Genomic DNA, 18554 nt, shown 5'->3' on the forward strand with positions numbered 1-18554 from the left:
AATTGAAAAATACAGCCTCTATTGCATACACAAGGTTTTTTCTTTGATTTGACTTAGTGACCTAGTTTTTGAGCACAGATGACCAATAACCAAACTCAACCTAGATTTTATCAAGGCAATAATTCTGACCAAATTTCATAAACATCAATTGAAAAATACAGCCTCTATCGCATACACAAGGTTTTTCTTTGATTTGACTTAGTGACCTAATTTTTAAACCAAGATGACCCATATTCAAACTTGACCAAGACTTTATCAAGGCAATCATTCTGACTGAATTTTATGAAGATCAATTGAAAAATACAGCCTCTAACGCATACACAAGGTTTTTCTTTGATTTGACCTAATGACCTACGTTTTGATTTCAGATAACCCATATTCGAAGTTTACCTAGATTTCATCAAGTTAATCATTCAGACCAAAATTCATGAAGATTAATTGAAAAATACAGCCTCTATCGCATACACAAGGTTTTTCTTTAATTTGACCTAGTGACCTAGTTTTTAACCCCAGATAACCCATTTTCGAACTCAGCCTAGATTTTATCAAGATTATCATTCTGACCAAAATTCATGAAGATTAATTGAAAAATACAGCCTCTATCGCATACACAAGGTTTTTCTTTGATTTGATCTAGTGACCTAGTTTTTGACCCCAGATGACCCATTTTCAAACTCGGCCTAGATTGCATCAAGATTATCATTCTGACTAAATTTCATGAAGATCAGTTGAAAAATACAGCCTCTATCGCATACACAAGCTAAATGTTGACAGACAGACGACAGACAGACGCCGGACATTGAGTGATCAGAAAAACTCACCTGAGCATTGCTCAGGTGAGCTAAAAACCAGCAACATCTTTATTGCAACCCCATTCTCGATGAATCCTTTCCCCCAAACAGCATTTTATTCAAGTATGTGTAATATTCATGACTGTTCTACACGAATTCGAGCAATAGAAGCGTGGCATTTCAGAAACGTAAGCAAACGAGTTAGGAAATTGGCATATGACTTGATACATTTTTGACTGATTTTCGTGATAACAGAGCCAATTCTTAAATTACAAAGCAGATATTTAACATATATGATTGTTATTCAATTCTGTGTCGAATAGCAGTTTGCTTTTTTTCGAATACATTTGTAAATGTGTCATTATCAACGAAAACAAAAACCCACCTACCTCGATATTTCATATAGTGATGCGCAACATCATCACCGGAAGTACCCATTTAAGCGTATTCCCAGAGGGAATGGGTCACATTTACTACTCGTGAAGTGCAAGCATAGAAAAGACCACTAACCTTAAATATCAGGGAATAGTGACGAGCTTGAGAAAATTAATTCAACTTGAGTAACATTAGAACTCCAAAAGTCTTAAAAATAATCATGTAGTAGTTGGAATCACAGAAACAGAACTCTGAAAGACTTAATTTTGCAAAAGCTTCTGTTGAAGCAAACTTGTTTGAATGAAATAAACAGAAATAGCCGTGATTGTGAAAAGTGGAAGTTGTGCACACTAAGCACATAACTTTATAGTTTTCAGAGGGATTTGTTTATACGTATTCGGTCCAAAACTTCATAAATGTAACGACGTTGATGATTACTGGTAAGAAAACGAATATAAAGTAAGTTAATATACAATCAGAAATGTTGAGGTATTTTTGCAGTTCATACGATTGTATTGAAGTGTCCCGAATACTTGATAAAACTGTCATGTCCATTAACCTCAATTTGTTCTGCAAAATACAAAATACGTAGCGTTTTATTACAATGTCGTTGAAATAACTACAATATGTGTTACTGTGTTACAATAGATACTTGTCGTGACGAACAGTTGTACAAATAGAAAAAGTGGAAACTCCACAGGACGCTCAATACGAGAAAATGAAAGTTGTGCCTGTACATGAACAGTAGTGGAAATGCATGCTACCGTTCACGCCGTCCAGCCATAGCTTAAGCAGAACACAACATTTGTACGTCTTACATGTACCAAAGTGGAGACATTCGAAGATTTGTTTATGTGGCGGTGCACATGGAACCTTCAGTGATACAGAGAGCCAGTTAAAGTAATTGAACAGTAGGAGTTTTATTTCCTTTTTACAATTCAAGAATATATAAGTATTTTAAATGCTCGGTCTATTTGTCTCTGTAAACCTAAAACGGAAATAACAGGCAAAAGTGTCAGTGATATTTTAGCCTTTAAACTGTTTTGAATCAACAGATAAATCTGATAAATCTAATAAATCTAATAGACTTAAAAGTAACGTTACAAGCCGATTGAGAGGGATACAACAAATATGAACTTACAAGAAGAACACAAAAGGATTTGTTTTCGTGCTGCTAAAATAATCCCCTCAGTAATTTGAAAAGATTCAGAACATCCGGTGTTGATTCCGGCGAGTAGATAGGGTGGGTACTTAGTAGGTCACAAATATTTTGTATATCCGAGCTCAATATGAAGATAAAATGTATATCTTGGTTAGATTAGAAAGCACGGTTTTTAATGTCAACGTATTTTAATTTACTTACTCCAGAAAGGAAACACTGTCAAACACATTTAAATAAGTGGATGATATTAAAACTTAATAATTAGTCCCATGCCTCTACCAGACATTCTTGATCTGAAACTACACATAGAAATTGAAATTTCGTCATGAAGCCTTTTGATATAACTATATCTACTCGAACTGCATTCATGGCTGCCTGATTTATTTTGTTTATAATCTTAATGACAATATCACAATTTGAAAAGTAAAACAGATTTGTTGACTCGAACATATAATTTTTTTTACGTTTTAAGAGATTCCATGCTAAGTTTGTCCACTGAGACCAAACCAAGTGATTTTATGAAACCTCAAGGAAAATTGATAATCTTCTAAATATAGACAACCAGTATCTCTCAGAAACGATGCATTACATTTATCCAAAAGAATAACAACTAAATAACGCTAATTCCCCCAGATTTAGAAGCGCTTTTTGAAATTATATCTAATTATTTTTGTTTTTAGTGAAAAAGTATAACAATAGAGACGATTTTAATTGTTTATTTCCTACATCTGGATCGAGATGTCTCACTAGCAACATGATGCGATGTCTACATATCCCAACCTACTTGTTTGGCAAGACCTTACTGAAAGTTATATGACATAAGTTTAATTTTAGAAATCTTTATAATACAATAGTATTGTTTTACCATTACAATCACAAACTACAGAAGGCTTTCACAGGTCTTCCTATTTTTAAAAGAAATACAACACAAACCTTAAAACTCTCAAACTTGATCTTACGCACCCCGCATACAACGAAGATGTATTTTATAAATTATGAAAAATTAAATCTATTTGTATATTTTAAACAAATATGAAATCTAATAAAAATTTTCAAACGAGGAATCAATGCAAAAAGGCAGTACTTGTTTGGTGACCCTTCTACATTTAGTTGCTTTTCTATTTGATGGTGTGACGACTGCTCAAGTGCAAGACTCTATGGTACTTTTCTCTTAGGTCCTTCTTTAACCAACGGATGTAGTGGAATGATGTCTTGCAACTTGCCTAGTCGTGCTCTTAAACGTTATGCACTTAGTGCCGCTACTTGAGACAATATATCAGAGTACAATGGTGACTGATACATTGGATTGACCCTGTTTATATTTTTAACTTTATACAGTCAGGCATTTTGTCACTTATGTTAAAGCTAATCCCAGTGGAGAATTAAAAAGTTTGATTTGTCTTGTCTAACTAGTTGAAAATATGGTAAGTATGAGGTTGACATGTCCCATATGCGTTTAAAGCCCTCAGATTCCTACATACTGGTTACCGAGCGTTTCATGGCGGTGGAAGGTGCCCCTTTTTATGCCCCTCTTCGAAGAAGGAAGGATATATTGTTTTGCAGATGTCGGTCGGTCTGTGTCGGGGGGAAAGTAGACCAATCCGTTTTCGGATGATAACTCAAGAACGCTTGGGCCTAGGATCATGAAAGTTGATAGAAATGTTGGTCATTACCAGCAGATGACCCCTATAATTTTGAGATCTGTATGTCAAAGGTCAAGGTCTCAGTGACCATGAACAGTTAATCGGTTTCCGGATGATAACTCAAGAACGCTTGGGTCTAGGATCATGAAAGTTAATAGGGAGATTGGTCATGACCAGCAGATGATCCCTATCGATTTTGAGACCAGTAGGTCAAAGGTCAAGGTAACAGTGACCCGGAACAGTTAAACGGTTTCCGGATGATAACTCAAGAACGCTTGGGCCTAGGATCATGGAACTTGATAGGGAGATTGGCCATAACCAGCAGATGGTCCTTATTGATTTTGAGTCAGAATGTCAAAGGTCAAGGTCACAGTGACCTGGAACAGTTAAACGGTTTCCGGATGATAACTCAAGATTGCTTGGGCCTAGTATCATGAAAGATGATAGGGAGGTTGGTCATTACCGGCAGATGACCCCTATCAATTTTGAGATCAGTAGGTCAAATGTCAAGGTCACAGTGACCAGGAGCAGTAAAATGGTTTCTGGGCGATAAGAAGGCTTGGGCCTAGGATCAGGAAAATTGATAGGAGATTGATCATGACCAGCAGATGACCCCTATTGATTTTGAGGCCATAAGGTCAAAGTTCAAGGTCACATTGGCCAGAAACAGTTAAACAGTCTCTGGACGATAACTTCAGAACGCTTGGGCCAAGTGTCATGAAAGATGATAGAAAGGTTTATCATGACCAGCAGATGACTCCTATTGATTTTGAGGTCAGTACGTTTCAAGGTCAAGGTTACAGTGACCCGAAACATTTAAACCATTTCCAGACAATTACTTGAGAACGCTTGGGCCTAGGATCATGAAATTTGATAGGGAGGTTGATCATGACCAGTAGATGACCCCTATAGATTTTGAGGTCAGTAGGCCAAAGGTCAAGGTCACATTGACCCGGAACAATTAAACTCTTTCCAGACGATACCTTGAGAACGCTTGGGCCTAGGATCACGAAACTTAACAGGGAGGTTGATCATGACCAGCAGATGACCCCTATTGATTTTGAGGTCAAGGTCACATTGAACCACAACCGTAGAACTTTTGTTTACAGTGAGCATATAATTTCTGTTCCTTGTGCAATTACTGAATGCATCAAGGGGGCATTTCGTGTTCGACGAGCTCTTGTTTCAGCTTGAATTTTGACCGTTTCGTTTTGCATGTTATATATACTGGCTTGTTTGTTGGTGGTGTATTCAACGCTACCAAAGAGTCTACTTTTATCTTTTATTTTTTTAACATAGTCATGTATTCTCTACTAACTACTTTTTAGCACAGTTTATTTCGTGGGGTCATTATTCCATATCAAACGTTTACAACCACGGCCACCCTCTTGTGTGTATTTAAATCGCATTGCCCCAAGCTTTTGGTGTTTAAACAAACGATTACAGTAAGATTTATGGCGGTGACAAAACGGGATCCAATTACAAAGCACTTTGACTTTTTGCATTTACAAAGCTTCGTGAGACTGAAAGTAACACTAAACATTTACCTTGATTAAACGCTATATTTGATACAAGTTTTACTGAAACATAAATGGTGCATAGACACGACATAATAATTGTTATGAAGAAATGCAGTCGTTTAGATAATAGAAATTGCATTTCAGGCTTTATATAACTTGTACATATAACGGATTTGAATATAACAAATTCTACGAAATCAATGAGTCAAGCCCCCAAATGTATTTGCTGGGAAGATTCCGAATATGTCTGCTGGTGTTATACAATGTCGTCATCCCTTCTTACCAAGAAAATCATAAGTTACCAATAGATGCTGTCACAATTATATGAAGGTAATCTTTGCTTTAGATTAATTTTGTTTTATTTTTCTTAACTTAATAAATTACTGAATAATAGAATTGGTTTAAGATTGATCATAGGTATTTCTGTACTAGGCTATTCGTTACTAAGGGGACAATGATGACAAGTTTTAAAACGACCAGGACATTGTACAAGTCATTAATATTCCAATAGTTATGTCCGTATTACATGTCTATGTTTTAACAAAGTACGCCAGATGATACGTGCTTTTCCAAGAGTTCTTAACAAATGACGATTCATTTAACGAATATTCCAAAGTTTTTAAGAAAAACAAAGGATCACGAACTCGTATTCATTCAGAAATCTTAAAAGCTATGTGTTCGTTCGCTTGTGCAATTGGACGAAAGAAGGGGATGTTACATCAAAATCGTTAACACAATGATTACCCCTTACCCTGCTAAATTTCTATTTTGAACTTGTCCATCTTTGAATTTGGACGGTATCATTCACTTTTAAAAGGGGTACTTATCAAAAAGTCACTGACTGAAGAGCGAACAGTAGTGATGGGCCGACAATCGGCGACAATCGAATAATCGTCGGTGTTGCATTCATGAGCGCGATCGCCGACTTCACTTTTCCCTGACCGATTAATTACTTGGCACCCAAAACGGATTTTTTAGTTGTTTCTGACATTTTTCTTTCTGGTACTTACGTTATTTGGGGGCAATTACGCCAAGGGAAACTACTCTACGTAAAAATGGCTTCCTCTAAAGTCTCGAAAGAAATTGAGTTCATCTGTGATCACCCAGATTTTGGAAGATAATGGCTTTTACAAAATTGCTGGGAAAAGCATCAATCTAAACTCTTAACATTAGTATGGCAGTATGCATAGCATGCTGTAAGACTTTACGCAAGCATATTAGCAAAGGTATTTTCGATTTTTGATTTTGTGGGATTAAATCGTTAATACTTTTTCTTTTTTTGCTCCATATGATTTTAATTTAATAACACAATATATCACTGGATAAGAGTCTCTGGTGAAATTGAGACCAGTACCTGATTTGAAGTTAACTATCTTCACACATATTTTACTTTTATGCTGTTAACTTACTTATGTTCATGAAGGGATACAGTAGAAATAGGATATTTGATGTCTGTGTGGTTCATTTCTTAAGTAATGACATAAAACATACACTGTTAGGTGAACATATACATATGCAACTAGAGTAACCGATTATCCGGTTATAACCGATTAATCGAATCGGTTGGCTTGTCCGATTATGCCGATTAATCGGTTGGCAAATCTAACCGATTTGCCCATCACTAGCGAACAGTGTAGATATTGTCAAGACTACACGGACATGCAGGCTGATCATGATCTACACTGGTCGCAAAGGCAGAAGCAAACGTGTCCGACATGATAAGGTTTAATTGACACACACATAAATTCTACAGGAGTAAGTACACCGATAAACATATATCTTTAAGCAATGTATTTTTGTGCTTCAAAACATAAAAATCCAGTAAACTAGAACATGTCATTCTATTTGTCATTTTATTCGCATCCCTCATTGTCAAATGTCATAAAAACTAATCCCCGAGATTTTAATCGTTTGTTAATTCTGTTCTTTAGGTCGCCTCATGTTTATGTTGGTGCTACAATACTCAGTGGAGAGAGACAACAAGTTCATTACCTAAACATCGTTCGCTTGCAGAGTTATGTGTGTAGTTAGTTATGTGCGGCCTCACATTATTATTTTGAAGATATTGCGAAATGTAAAAAAAATACTTCCATCTGAAATATATCATTGATGTAAGAGCGGGCATTAACTTTTCATGTAGGATTACTAAATTCGTGCTACAAAACAGGCTTGTCCCGCTTCTCATATAAACTGCAATCCCCCCATCTGGCCCGTTGACTTTAAATTAATCGGAAAAAGAGTTATTATTACTCATACACCCGATTAAATATGTCAAGTATCCGGCCAATATCATGAGACCCCTCTTATGGCGCCAGACATGAAATCCAGTCTTGTATAAACACCGGTTTTTGTAGTTGCAGTCATGCAAGTTGCTATTATTTTCGCTGTAGCGCAGAACCTTTCAGCACTTTCAGCACGTCGTGTCGCTTAAATATGCGTACCCTATTCTAGGGTAGTGTCCTGCGGACGTCCTGAGCTCACTTTTCTAGTGGCATAAAAGTCGTTTTCGCAGTTTAGTAACGGTAAATTTGCTTCAACTTCACTCACGTACTATTCTTTGCTAATTCGAATCTGCCAACATCATGTCAAGGCAGTGTTCATGAACACTTGCCGTAAGTCGTGGGATACTGCATATAGGTTATTAAAACAAAATAAAAATTGGGGATTCTATAATTATATTTTCCTAACAGGCCGTTAACATATTTTTGAATGACATGCTTCTTATCAGCGAAATACAAGAACGTCTTCAAATGCCAGTAATTAGTTAGTGATTTGTAAGTTTTGGGACTGAGTGATATCACCTTTACAGATCAGAAATTAGTATTTTGACGACCGAATTATTTCATTTCTACAGAGGTTCGAAAAATGTATCAAAGCAAATATAAATGCATCACAATAGAACAATTTGAAGTATTTCTTTTGTCGTTTGGTGTAAATGACTAACGTGTTTAGACATTAAACGAAACAGACATTACGTTCCTTTGCTTCTTCGTTTTTACTTCTTAGACAAATATGATCTTTGATACTGATTTGTTATACGTTTTAGACTGATAAATTTTTTCAGTGCAAGACCGAAACAATTTCACCGTATCAACGTCAGATGCAACTGCTACTGCAAGATATAACAACCAGTAAAAAATAATTTTATTCTACTGGTAATACAACACACATTTTCTTTTCATTTCATGTCTTTTCGATGGTTTATTCAATCATTTTTAAAGTTTCTTGTTAGTGGAAAATATGTTTGAAAAATAAAACAACAATTCTACCATGTAATATTTTTCACTGTGAAATTACAAGATATATTTCAGAGTAGTATGTCAATAATAAATTGAAAAAAAAGTGAAATAAATCTGTCACTGCAGCAGGGTTATCCATTTTATCAGTGTCTTAGGCATGTACTGCAAAAAAAAAAGAGAAATGATATTAAAGTTTTTCATAAACATTTCTGTTATTTCGTTTCGCTGTATAAAGACAAAAATTTATATTCGGTACTGAAGTCCACTAACAGAAAACAGTTTTTTTCTCGTAACTCTGAATAAGTTCGGTTGATGGCTGGTGGTTCAGTCCCGATTATAATAAACTAATGAAGTCAATATTCTTTTTACTGACGCCGTTATGTAATTAGAGAAAAAGGCATTGAAGAACATTGTTCTAATTAGTAAACATTGGATTGACACATACGGCAACTTACGTCAACTACCATGTATAATATACACCTATTGAATGACTTGCCAATTCAATAAGTATTTTATTACATGTCACTTTTGTCTTTAGCCGAGTAAAATATAGTGTTGATCTATAGACCGGTCAGTAGCACAAACTATGGACCGGCGAATTATATAAGGGGTCATGTAATGATAAGTAATATTAAAACCCAGTACCATCACACTGTTTCCCTGACCAGCCATCAGGACAGTCGCACGAGAAGTCGTTCTGTTCGTTGATACACGTGCTACCATTCTGACATGGGTTGCTTCTGCACTCATTCACGTCTGTCGGTAAAAATGTATTTTATTGAAGCATTTAAGGTAGATTGAAGTGAATATATCTATCTGGAAAGATAAATTATTACGACAAATAATTCTGCTATATACGAATATCTACTGTTGAAACAGTTCTGTTATTTGGGTTTTAAATATTTTATAATAGACAATATATCTGATAGATCTACATTCATTTAACTGTAACAGGCTGAAAATATTTCAGGCCTGACCGGGAACCGAACCCGGAACCTCTCATACCTAAGGCGGACACTCTTCCACATTGCTATAAAAGCTAACTCAATAGCAAGGAAGTGTAAGTGCACCCTTATACTCTACTCTGCTACACAATAATTACAAATGGCAAAGGATGCACACCATACAAATATTTCATAGTTTGTTTTGAAGGTCGAAAGATTGCACAACAAACAAAAATTTGCTTACCTCTTTCGCAGTTCTTGCCACGCCAGCCAGAGGCACAGTTGCACGTGTATTGATTCACACGGTCTTCACAAACGCCACCATTCTGGCACGGGTTGGGGTCACATTCGTTTTTCTTTTGGTCGACTGATGAAAAACAGAAATAATGTTTTATTTTTGAAAATATATCAACACGAAAATGTTGCACGTACATAGTGCATCAACTTGTAAAATCTTATATTTCTGGGGATGGGTCAAAAGAGACGAAAAATACATATACATGAAACAATACGTATTTTAGGCATTATTTGCAATACTGCTTTAGAAAACGATAAATTTGATAAATAATCAAAGCTTTCGTGTGGTTTGTCGCCTACTTTCGAGTTTAGATGCAGGAACTCAACCAAAAAGGCGTTAATCCGAGAGGTTAGCTACGATAAGGCGAATTATAATTGAATGGTTGGTTCTTTTTGGCTGTTCTATTAAGATGTTGAAAAGATAGATATCCTAACATTTAATTTGATTTTTAACCGCTTATTTTTGGTAGCAAGCTACTTTTTAAAATGTAAATATAAGAACTGAATGCTATTTTATGCGTTTATATGGGTATAAACACACTTAGACTTCTTGCAAACTCATCCAAGAACCGCTAGCGCTATTCATAAATTCGCAAGAAGTCCAAATGTGGTTTATACCCGTACTATCGCAAAAATATCATTAATTCTTAAATATACAGCACTTGACATTCTTGCAAATTACTGGGAATCTAATCAAGCCATGCTAGAGTTGCGCGGTGCTTTTAGCAAATGCGAAATTCATCTCACATTTAAAGTACTTTTTTCACGTACCACTAATTTGAATCAAATTGAACATAAAAGTTATCTTACTGAAGTCGTTTGCCTTCACACAGACCGCTGTTTGGTTAGGTCCAGGTACACACAATTCATCTGTCAGACAAGAATGCCCTGCACATCCCTCTGCAATTTCCTGTTGAGGGACAGATAGCAACCATATAAATATAGCAAAATTGATAAAAAATATATACAAGCACTTTAAATACACATAACTATGAAACACAAATGAAATGGTTTTATTTTGATGTATGTCATTTTTGTTCCCTCTATAACGTCGAACAAATATCAAAATGAAAATAAATGTAAAACCAGAAGAATAGAAGGCTTACCTCCGGCCATTCGTCAATGTCAAAGTAATCGAAATCAGCATTCTCCTCAATGTCTCCCGGACTCTCCAAGCTGTCCTCCTCATTCAGCTCACACTGTTCCCCAGACTCGCCGTAATTAAAGGAGCGACAGAAACCGAACAATTTACATTGTCGGGCGCATTCCGAGCTTGCTGGTGTGTTCATCGACAACACGGTGTGCTCCGTCCTCATGCGCATGCCCAGATACTGTGTTGATATCGTTGATAGGGCATCACATTGTTCACCTAAAGTCCATTTAGCTAAACACAATATCATTGTGATGAAAATTAGAAATTTTATTTTCTCCATTTTGCCAACTGAAAAGTTCCACCGGTTTTTAAACGTATAGGCGACTGTTTGTATACAAATGGTTTTTGTTATTAATTATTTAACCTGAAAATTGATTTTCTTACTTGTCGGCTCAACTTGATACAACACAACAACTATCTGAAACAACATCAAAGAGTATTATGGCTTTTTGAAGAAAGAAAAAACATTTGAAATATTTATTAAGACAATCAAAAATATTGATATTGTAAATGTCTCGAGAATATGAGGCTATTGTTATATATTTTTTCTAAAGATGATAGTATGTTGAGTGTTTTCAATTCTAGAAACATGAAAAGTATATGTTGAAATTGTTTTTGCCATATTTTAGTTTTGTATCATATCTAAATGACCAATTGCATTGTATGTACATAGATGTTGATTGCCGAATAATATTGAGTTGAGTTGGTATTTACGTAAAAGCTGCATGAGAATCACGTGTCGTAGATATATATATATATATATATTTTGTATTGTTATTTAATTGTATTTATGTTGAGTTTTTCCCAAGATACAAAGAAAACGCGAGAACTGCAATTATAAAACGATCCGTTTCTTCTCATATAGTTAATACTAAATAGCCACGGGAGCTTCAGATAAATAAAACTAACAAATTAGGTAGTTTTGCTTCTTTTGAGGCTTTACATCTCTAATTATATTACATATCCTTAATTCCATGATGAGAAAGATTATTTAGATTTTAGAACTCAGTCTGTAATTTCCCACATCAAGATGTTCCCCATGCAGCAACTTACGGGGTATACATTTCTTTTTTACATTAGAACACCCTGCAAAGAAACCAAACTGTCCGTCTGTATTAATGTGATAATTCAGAGGTCAATAGTTTAATTGAAACAAAAGTAAACAGTTTCGCATTACAATTAATTTAAGTAATACTGCGGAAGTTATTTGTCTCATTTTTATTACCTTTCTTATAGAGTGGAATAATTAGACCTTTCTCGACATCTTATCTCGAGCGCACGACATCTTATCTCGAGCGCTCGACATCATCTTATCTTGTGCGCACGAATTCTTATCTCGAGCGCACGACATCTTATCTGGTGCGCACGACATCTTATCTCGAGCGCACGACATCAAATTTGTCTTACCTCGAGCGCTCGACATAATCTTATCTCGTGCGCACGATTTCTTATCTCGAGCGCACGACATATTATTTGTCTTACCTCGAGCGCACGACATCTTATCTCGAGCGCACGACATTTTATTTCGACATCTTATCTCGAGCGCACGACATTTTATTTGTCTTATCTCGAGCGCACGACATTTTATCTCGAGCCCACGACATCTTATCTACAAATAACATTTGTATAGGCGGGACCCTAATCATCTACTTGTCCATATGATTTTACTATTGACCTAAATACACACAAAGGACCCTAATATATATAGATAAGATGTCGTGCGCACCAGATAAGATGTCGAGCGCTCGAGATAATCTAATCTTAAAAAAATAAACGCATGTCCTAAACATACCACCGTAACAATATGTCCTAGCATAGGTCACAAGCTTCGATGAAATATTCATTGATTATATTTTCTATGGAGTGAGCTTTTTTCCCGATTTAAAGATTTAATTGCTTTGATGACCCCTTCAGCACTAATTTTACTACCGAATTCGTCATATATAGCATCATCAGGATCTAATTACCTGTTACAAAATTCGTCCAATTGGCATTGCCTTCAATATTAATGTCTTCTGATAGCTCCTTAAAATACCTTTTAAACTCACTTATAATTTTATTTTCGCCTTTTAGTGTTTCTTTGCAAAATATTTTCAGAATTATTTCGGTCACTCGTTTATTCTCCCTTTACGGATGTTTTATATACGCATGTGTACACATGTATTTGTATTTATAACCGGAATTGAGATTTGGTTTTAAAGTTTTTTAGTAATCTAAGAAAACTTTTGAGTAATGAATCTCAAAATACAACTTCCGTGGAGAAGTTCTTTACAAACCTCGTCAGGGCCATGGCAGTTTTCAGTTTGATTTTGGTTATATTATAAAAAGTTTATTAAAGAGGTTATGACTCAACTACTTATTTTGAAACCCACCGCATGTTCGGCGTTCAATTCTTTTGCAGATGGACTTTACACTGCGCTTTCCTATTTGATTGTTTCCGACGGAACACATTTAGGATGTTCTGAAAGCTAACTGGGTGGGGAGCTGCTTTCGTGCTTGTCTTCTGCCTGTTTCGCCGGATCCTTTAACTGTGTTCCTCTTGATGTTCTGTTTTCTGCATTTAGTACAGATTTTGCTTCAGTGATGAATGCTACTTCTCCACGAGAGCTAATAATTCGGATATGTTGTATATTTTCTGGATATTTATCTCTTTACAAATGAAAATATTATCCATACACAAATTTATCATTTTGGTATTGTACACATTCAAATAGGAAGAAGCCCCTGTAACACCTCATGGGTCACTCTGCACCGGACGGGCTTGCGGATAAGTTCCGGATAGCATCCCTAACGCATCCGTAGAACTCCTAACTCATTTGTAAGTCATCCGGTGTATCCGTTCAGAAATCTGGGGCATCCAAGGGCAAGGGTGCGAAGTTTTTGACATGCAAAAAATTTTGCCACGAATAATATATCCGTAATAAATCCCAGTGTGGAGGACATGAAATGATGCGCAACACAGATAAAATGGCGGCAACAAAGCCAAATTTCACGGAAAATGCGAGATGAGTGACATTTATTCTTATCCAATTTTTATCAGACATAGCGCAAGCTAAGCAATACAATATTCCCTTTCCGATGGTATATCTCCCAACGTCCTAGCTTTGTTAGTTTCTTAGATTACCTTGAGTCGAGAACATGTTACGTTGCTTTACACGTATAGTTAATAATTTATAAAAAATAAAGATTTAAAGAAGGAATTGTTCAAGCCTTTGCCGATGTATGTTTACTTTATGCAAAAACACATATCGTTTATCAATATTTTGACATTATGTCTTCAAATATGAAAAATATTCATGAAAATGATAAAATGGTGCCTTACACGTAAATATTTTCTGATTAAAGAAGATGGTGATTAACACGACTGTTTTTTTTTTTCAATAATGCAATTTATATGAATTTATATTCATTTCCTGTTTGTATACTTTACAGGAACATACTGGACGCCACGAGCTATTTGTGTAGGAGTAGTTGTAGTTCAAAATCAAGCAATACATGTCGAAACGAAGTAAGCTGAAAGTTATAGCTGTTCATCTGGCTGCTCATGTTGATCAATATTATTAAAGTGTTTGCAGTATACACCGGCAAATCTATTTAGGACAAGTTTCAATGTTTTTTATAAAACTATATATAATGTTCAAACATCTTAAGATACAACTATAGCAATTATGATAAATTATTATTACATGTATCTATACCGTTATCATCATCATCTTTCACTTGTTCATTTACGTATAATAATAATAATAATAAAGATAATAATTTAACTACTTTCACTTGAAAAAAAAAAACAGTCAAAAATTGTTATTTCTCGTTTACATTTCTTTTTAGTCTTGTTTTTTATTAAGGGCACACACATTTAATTCTGAAGGATGTTAGATACTACACGGTCAAAGAAGTAAAGAAGATCCAAGCTTCTACAGGATATCTGTCCAAAAAGAGACTTTAGGTGTAAGGTTGGGAAAAGCATGAAAAAGGAATACAAAATGCTACTAACATGAAGCAAGGGACTTTACAAATTTGTAGTATTGTGTTTTAGGAACGACAATTTGATTCATTACTAACTTGCAACATCTTACTTTTAGTGTGTATCATTATATCCAACAGTAAAGACATCATTTATCTCTTTCTCAGCCGAATTAGATGTATGTTCATATGATGAAATAGAACAAAAGACACGTCACTTTCAATACTTATTTAAATACGTGAGGATGTGTGTTATTTTTTTTTTTTTGTGGGTGGGGGGGGGGGGGGGGGGGAGGAATACTATAAATAACAATAAAATCGAAGGTAAAGTGTTGTGTAAAATTTATTTCAAAAGAACATGAATAAAATTGTATCTACATGAAAAGCAATGACTTGAAAAACAAGAGCTGTCCGTAAGACAGCCAAGCTCGACTATTCGAAATATTGTCCCAGAGGCAGGAAAATATTACCTTAAAAGGTTAAATATCAAAAGAGTTTTAAGTTCAAAAGGGGGAATAATTTGACCAAAATGCATATCAGTTATGGGACTTGCTGCTATCAAGTAGTTTTACAACCCCTAAGGCACATGTGAAGTTTCAATTAAATATCTGCATTAGTTTTGGAGGTAGAAACTCGCATGTAAAACTTTAACCAGAATTTTCAAAGTGCAAAAGGGGGCATAATTTGCCCAAAATACATGCCAGAGTTATGGAACTTGATCCAGTGAGGTTATTAATTGATCTAGAAAAAGAAAAAACAAGTTTCAAATCTATATGCCTTTTAGAAATAGCTGTATGTACTTGCACGCAAAACTTTAACCAGAATTTTCTAAGTCCAAAAGGGGACATAATTTGGCCAAAATGAAGGTCAGAGTTATGGGACTTGCTGCTATCAACTAGTTTTATAACCCCGAAGACACATGTGAAGTTTCAAATCAATATCTGCATTAGTTTTGGAGATAGCAACTTGCATGTAAAACTTTAACCAAAATTTTCTAAGTCCAAAAGGGGGCATAATTTGCTCAAAATACATGTCAGAGTTATGGGACTTGACCCAGAGAGGTTGGTAATTGACCTAGAAAAAGAAAAAAATAAGTTTCAAAGCTATATGCCTTTAATTGATGGCTGTATGTACTTGCATGCAAAAACTTAACCAAGGTGTGACGCCGACGCCGACGCCGGCGCCAGGGTGAGTAGAATAGCTAGACTATTCTTCGAATAGTCCAGCTAAAAATACATGATATCATATCCTTAAGTGTAAAAATAAAACTGTACTGTCAAAAACAGTTTTATTTGCAGACAACAAACATTTACAGGCGAATAATCATGAGGAAAACAGTGTTTATAATGATGGAACATAGATATCTGTATGAATGTGATACTGATGATATCTTATATTTTATTATTGACATTGTACTTTCTATGTTACTAGTATTTTATCAATCACATTTTGTCTGAATTATTTACTTATAACAGTTTGATAGACACTCATTTTGAATAAGAGAAAGCACATTAGAATGGTTTTCTTTTTTCTATTCTATATTTTCCATGCATACAGAATTGAGTTTAAAGTGTCATAATCTATATAATTATTTCTTGCCTACCTAGCGGGGAAAGTATACATTTATCCGAGCACGCGCCGGGGATAGATATTCCTGTCTTTCCCTAGGGAAAAACCTTGTCTAAAATAGCGTGCACTAATGTGACGTCACATAGTACTGGTACCATTGTGACGTCACAAACTTTATAAATAATGTCAGGAAATACCCAAACCTATTTGACTCCACGATCTATTTTGAACATGATAGGCAAGAAAAATGATCTAACATGTCTGCCTGTATAAGACAGCTGTTTTCCCTACCCTCGAGACAGCATGGATAAAAAACCTCGCTTACGCTCGGTTTTCCATTCCAAACTGTCCCTCGGTTAGGGAAAACCCCGTCTTACACAGGCAGGCATGTAAGATCCTTATATTCTTGCCTACCTAGCGGGGAAAGTATACATTTATCCGAGCACGCGCCGGGGATAGATATTCCTGTCTTTCCCTAGGGAAAAACCTTGTCTTAAATAGCGTGCACTAAGGCGACGTCACATAGTACTGGTACCATTGTGACGTCATAAACTTTATAAACAATGTCAGGAAATACCCAAACCTATTGGTCTCCACGATCTATTTTGAACATGATTGGGGATAGATATTCCTGTCTTTCCCTAGGGGAACAACTTGTCTAAAATAGCGTGCACTAATGTGACGTCACATAGTACTGGTACCATTGTGACGTCATAAACTTTATAAATAATGTCAGGAAATACCCAAACCCATTTGTCTTCACGATCTATTTTTAATGTGATAGGCAAGAAAAATGATCTAACATGTCTGCTAACGCTCGGTTTTCCATTCCACACTGTCCCTCGGGTAGAGAAAACCCCGTCTTACACAGGCAGGCATGTAAGATCCTTATAGTCTCCCACCACACAGTTGTGTGGGAGACATATTGATTTACTCCAGTCTGTGTGTCCGTGTGTCCGTCTGTCTGTCACAAAGCTTGACCGCACTCTAAGTCGAACATTTCTCATCCGATCTTCACCAAACTTGAAAAAAAAATGTATTTGACCATAAGACCTCGGCCAAGTTTGATAACTAGACAAATCCGCCCAGGCACTTTTAAATTATGGCCCTTGAATTACTGATTGAGTCCACTCGTCCAAGCCGTCTAACTGGGTCCATTCATCTAAGCCATCTAGAGAAACTAGACATTTTTCATAGGGACAGTTGTGGGAGACATGCGCTTTTCTCAAAAGCATATCTAGTTTGCTATAATGTTTGAAACGTAAGAAACAGTATATGACTTTATACAACAGTATACTTGGAATTAGTGTTGCTCTATTTTCTAGTACTTTCAATATCTCTGTAATAGAATTCCGCTAAAGCCGGTGCTCGGAGGGGATGTGGGAAGTGTTTCACTTTCTATTACCTCTAATGAACAGATTCAGTTCAACTGAGTTTGCGACTATTTTGCTTGGTTGCATTCAATGTTTCCAGAAGATCTTCTTACATATTTTATCAACTATCTCAACAGCAATCGTGAAGTGCCATGCAGCGGGCGTATTAAGTCTTCCTAGTATTTGAATTGTGTCGTTATATTTTCTGCTCCGTTGGGATCATGGAGTACATTCAGTATCTTTGTAATAGAATTCCACTTAAGTCGGTGCTAGAGGACGTAAGGAGTATTGCGCAGTAGCCACTTCCCATTACTTCTCATGAACAGATTCAAACAAACCGAGTCGGCTTTTATTTTGCTTTGTTGCATTCTATGCTTCCAGAGAAGGATGTTCTTTTTTTTTAATTTGGCTGGACATATAATATGGTGTTCAAGTCTGAAAAGGGGCCCGGGGATTTTGATCCAAAAGCATGGATATTTTTTACCGTTTTTACACGGTTCATTGACGTCATATACAAAGGTT

The 18554-nt window shown here is 35.7% G+C and overlaps 1 protein-coding gene across 1 annotated transcript; it reads right to left on the minus strand.

The window, feature by feature from the left end:
* Positions 1-8090: 8090 nt before the first annotated feature.
* LOC123545764 (fibropellin-3-like) lies at positions 8091-11690 on the minus strand. Its single transcript, XM_045332075.2, has 5 exons — positions 11078-11690; positions 10782-10881; positions 9919-10041; positions 9376-9486; positions 8091-8892 (listed from the first exon to the last, which is right to left on the minus strand). Exons 1-5 carry the CDS (start codon positions 11402-11404, stop codon positions 8882-8884), a joined length of 672 nt encoding a protein of 223 aa, XP_045188010.2. The 5' UTR covers positions 11405-11690; the 3' UTR covers positions 8091-8881.
* Between the last annotated feature and the right edge of the window lie 6864 nt (positions 11691-18554).

This window comes from Mercenaria mercenaria, chromosome 1 (assembly GCF_021730395.1).
Source record: "Mercenaria mercenaria strain notata chromosome 1, MADL_Memer_1, whole genome shotgun sequence".
Classification (NCBI taxonomy): Eukaryota; Metazoa; Mollusca; class Bivalvia; order Venerida; family Veneridae; genus Mercenaria; species Mercenaria mercenaria.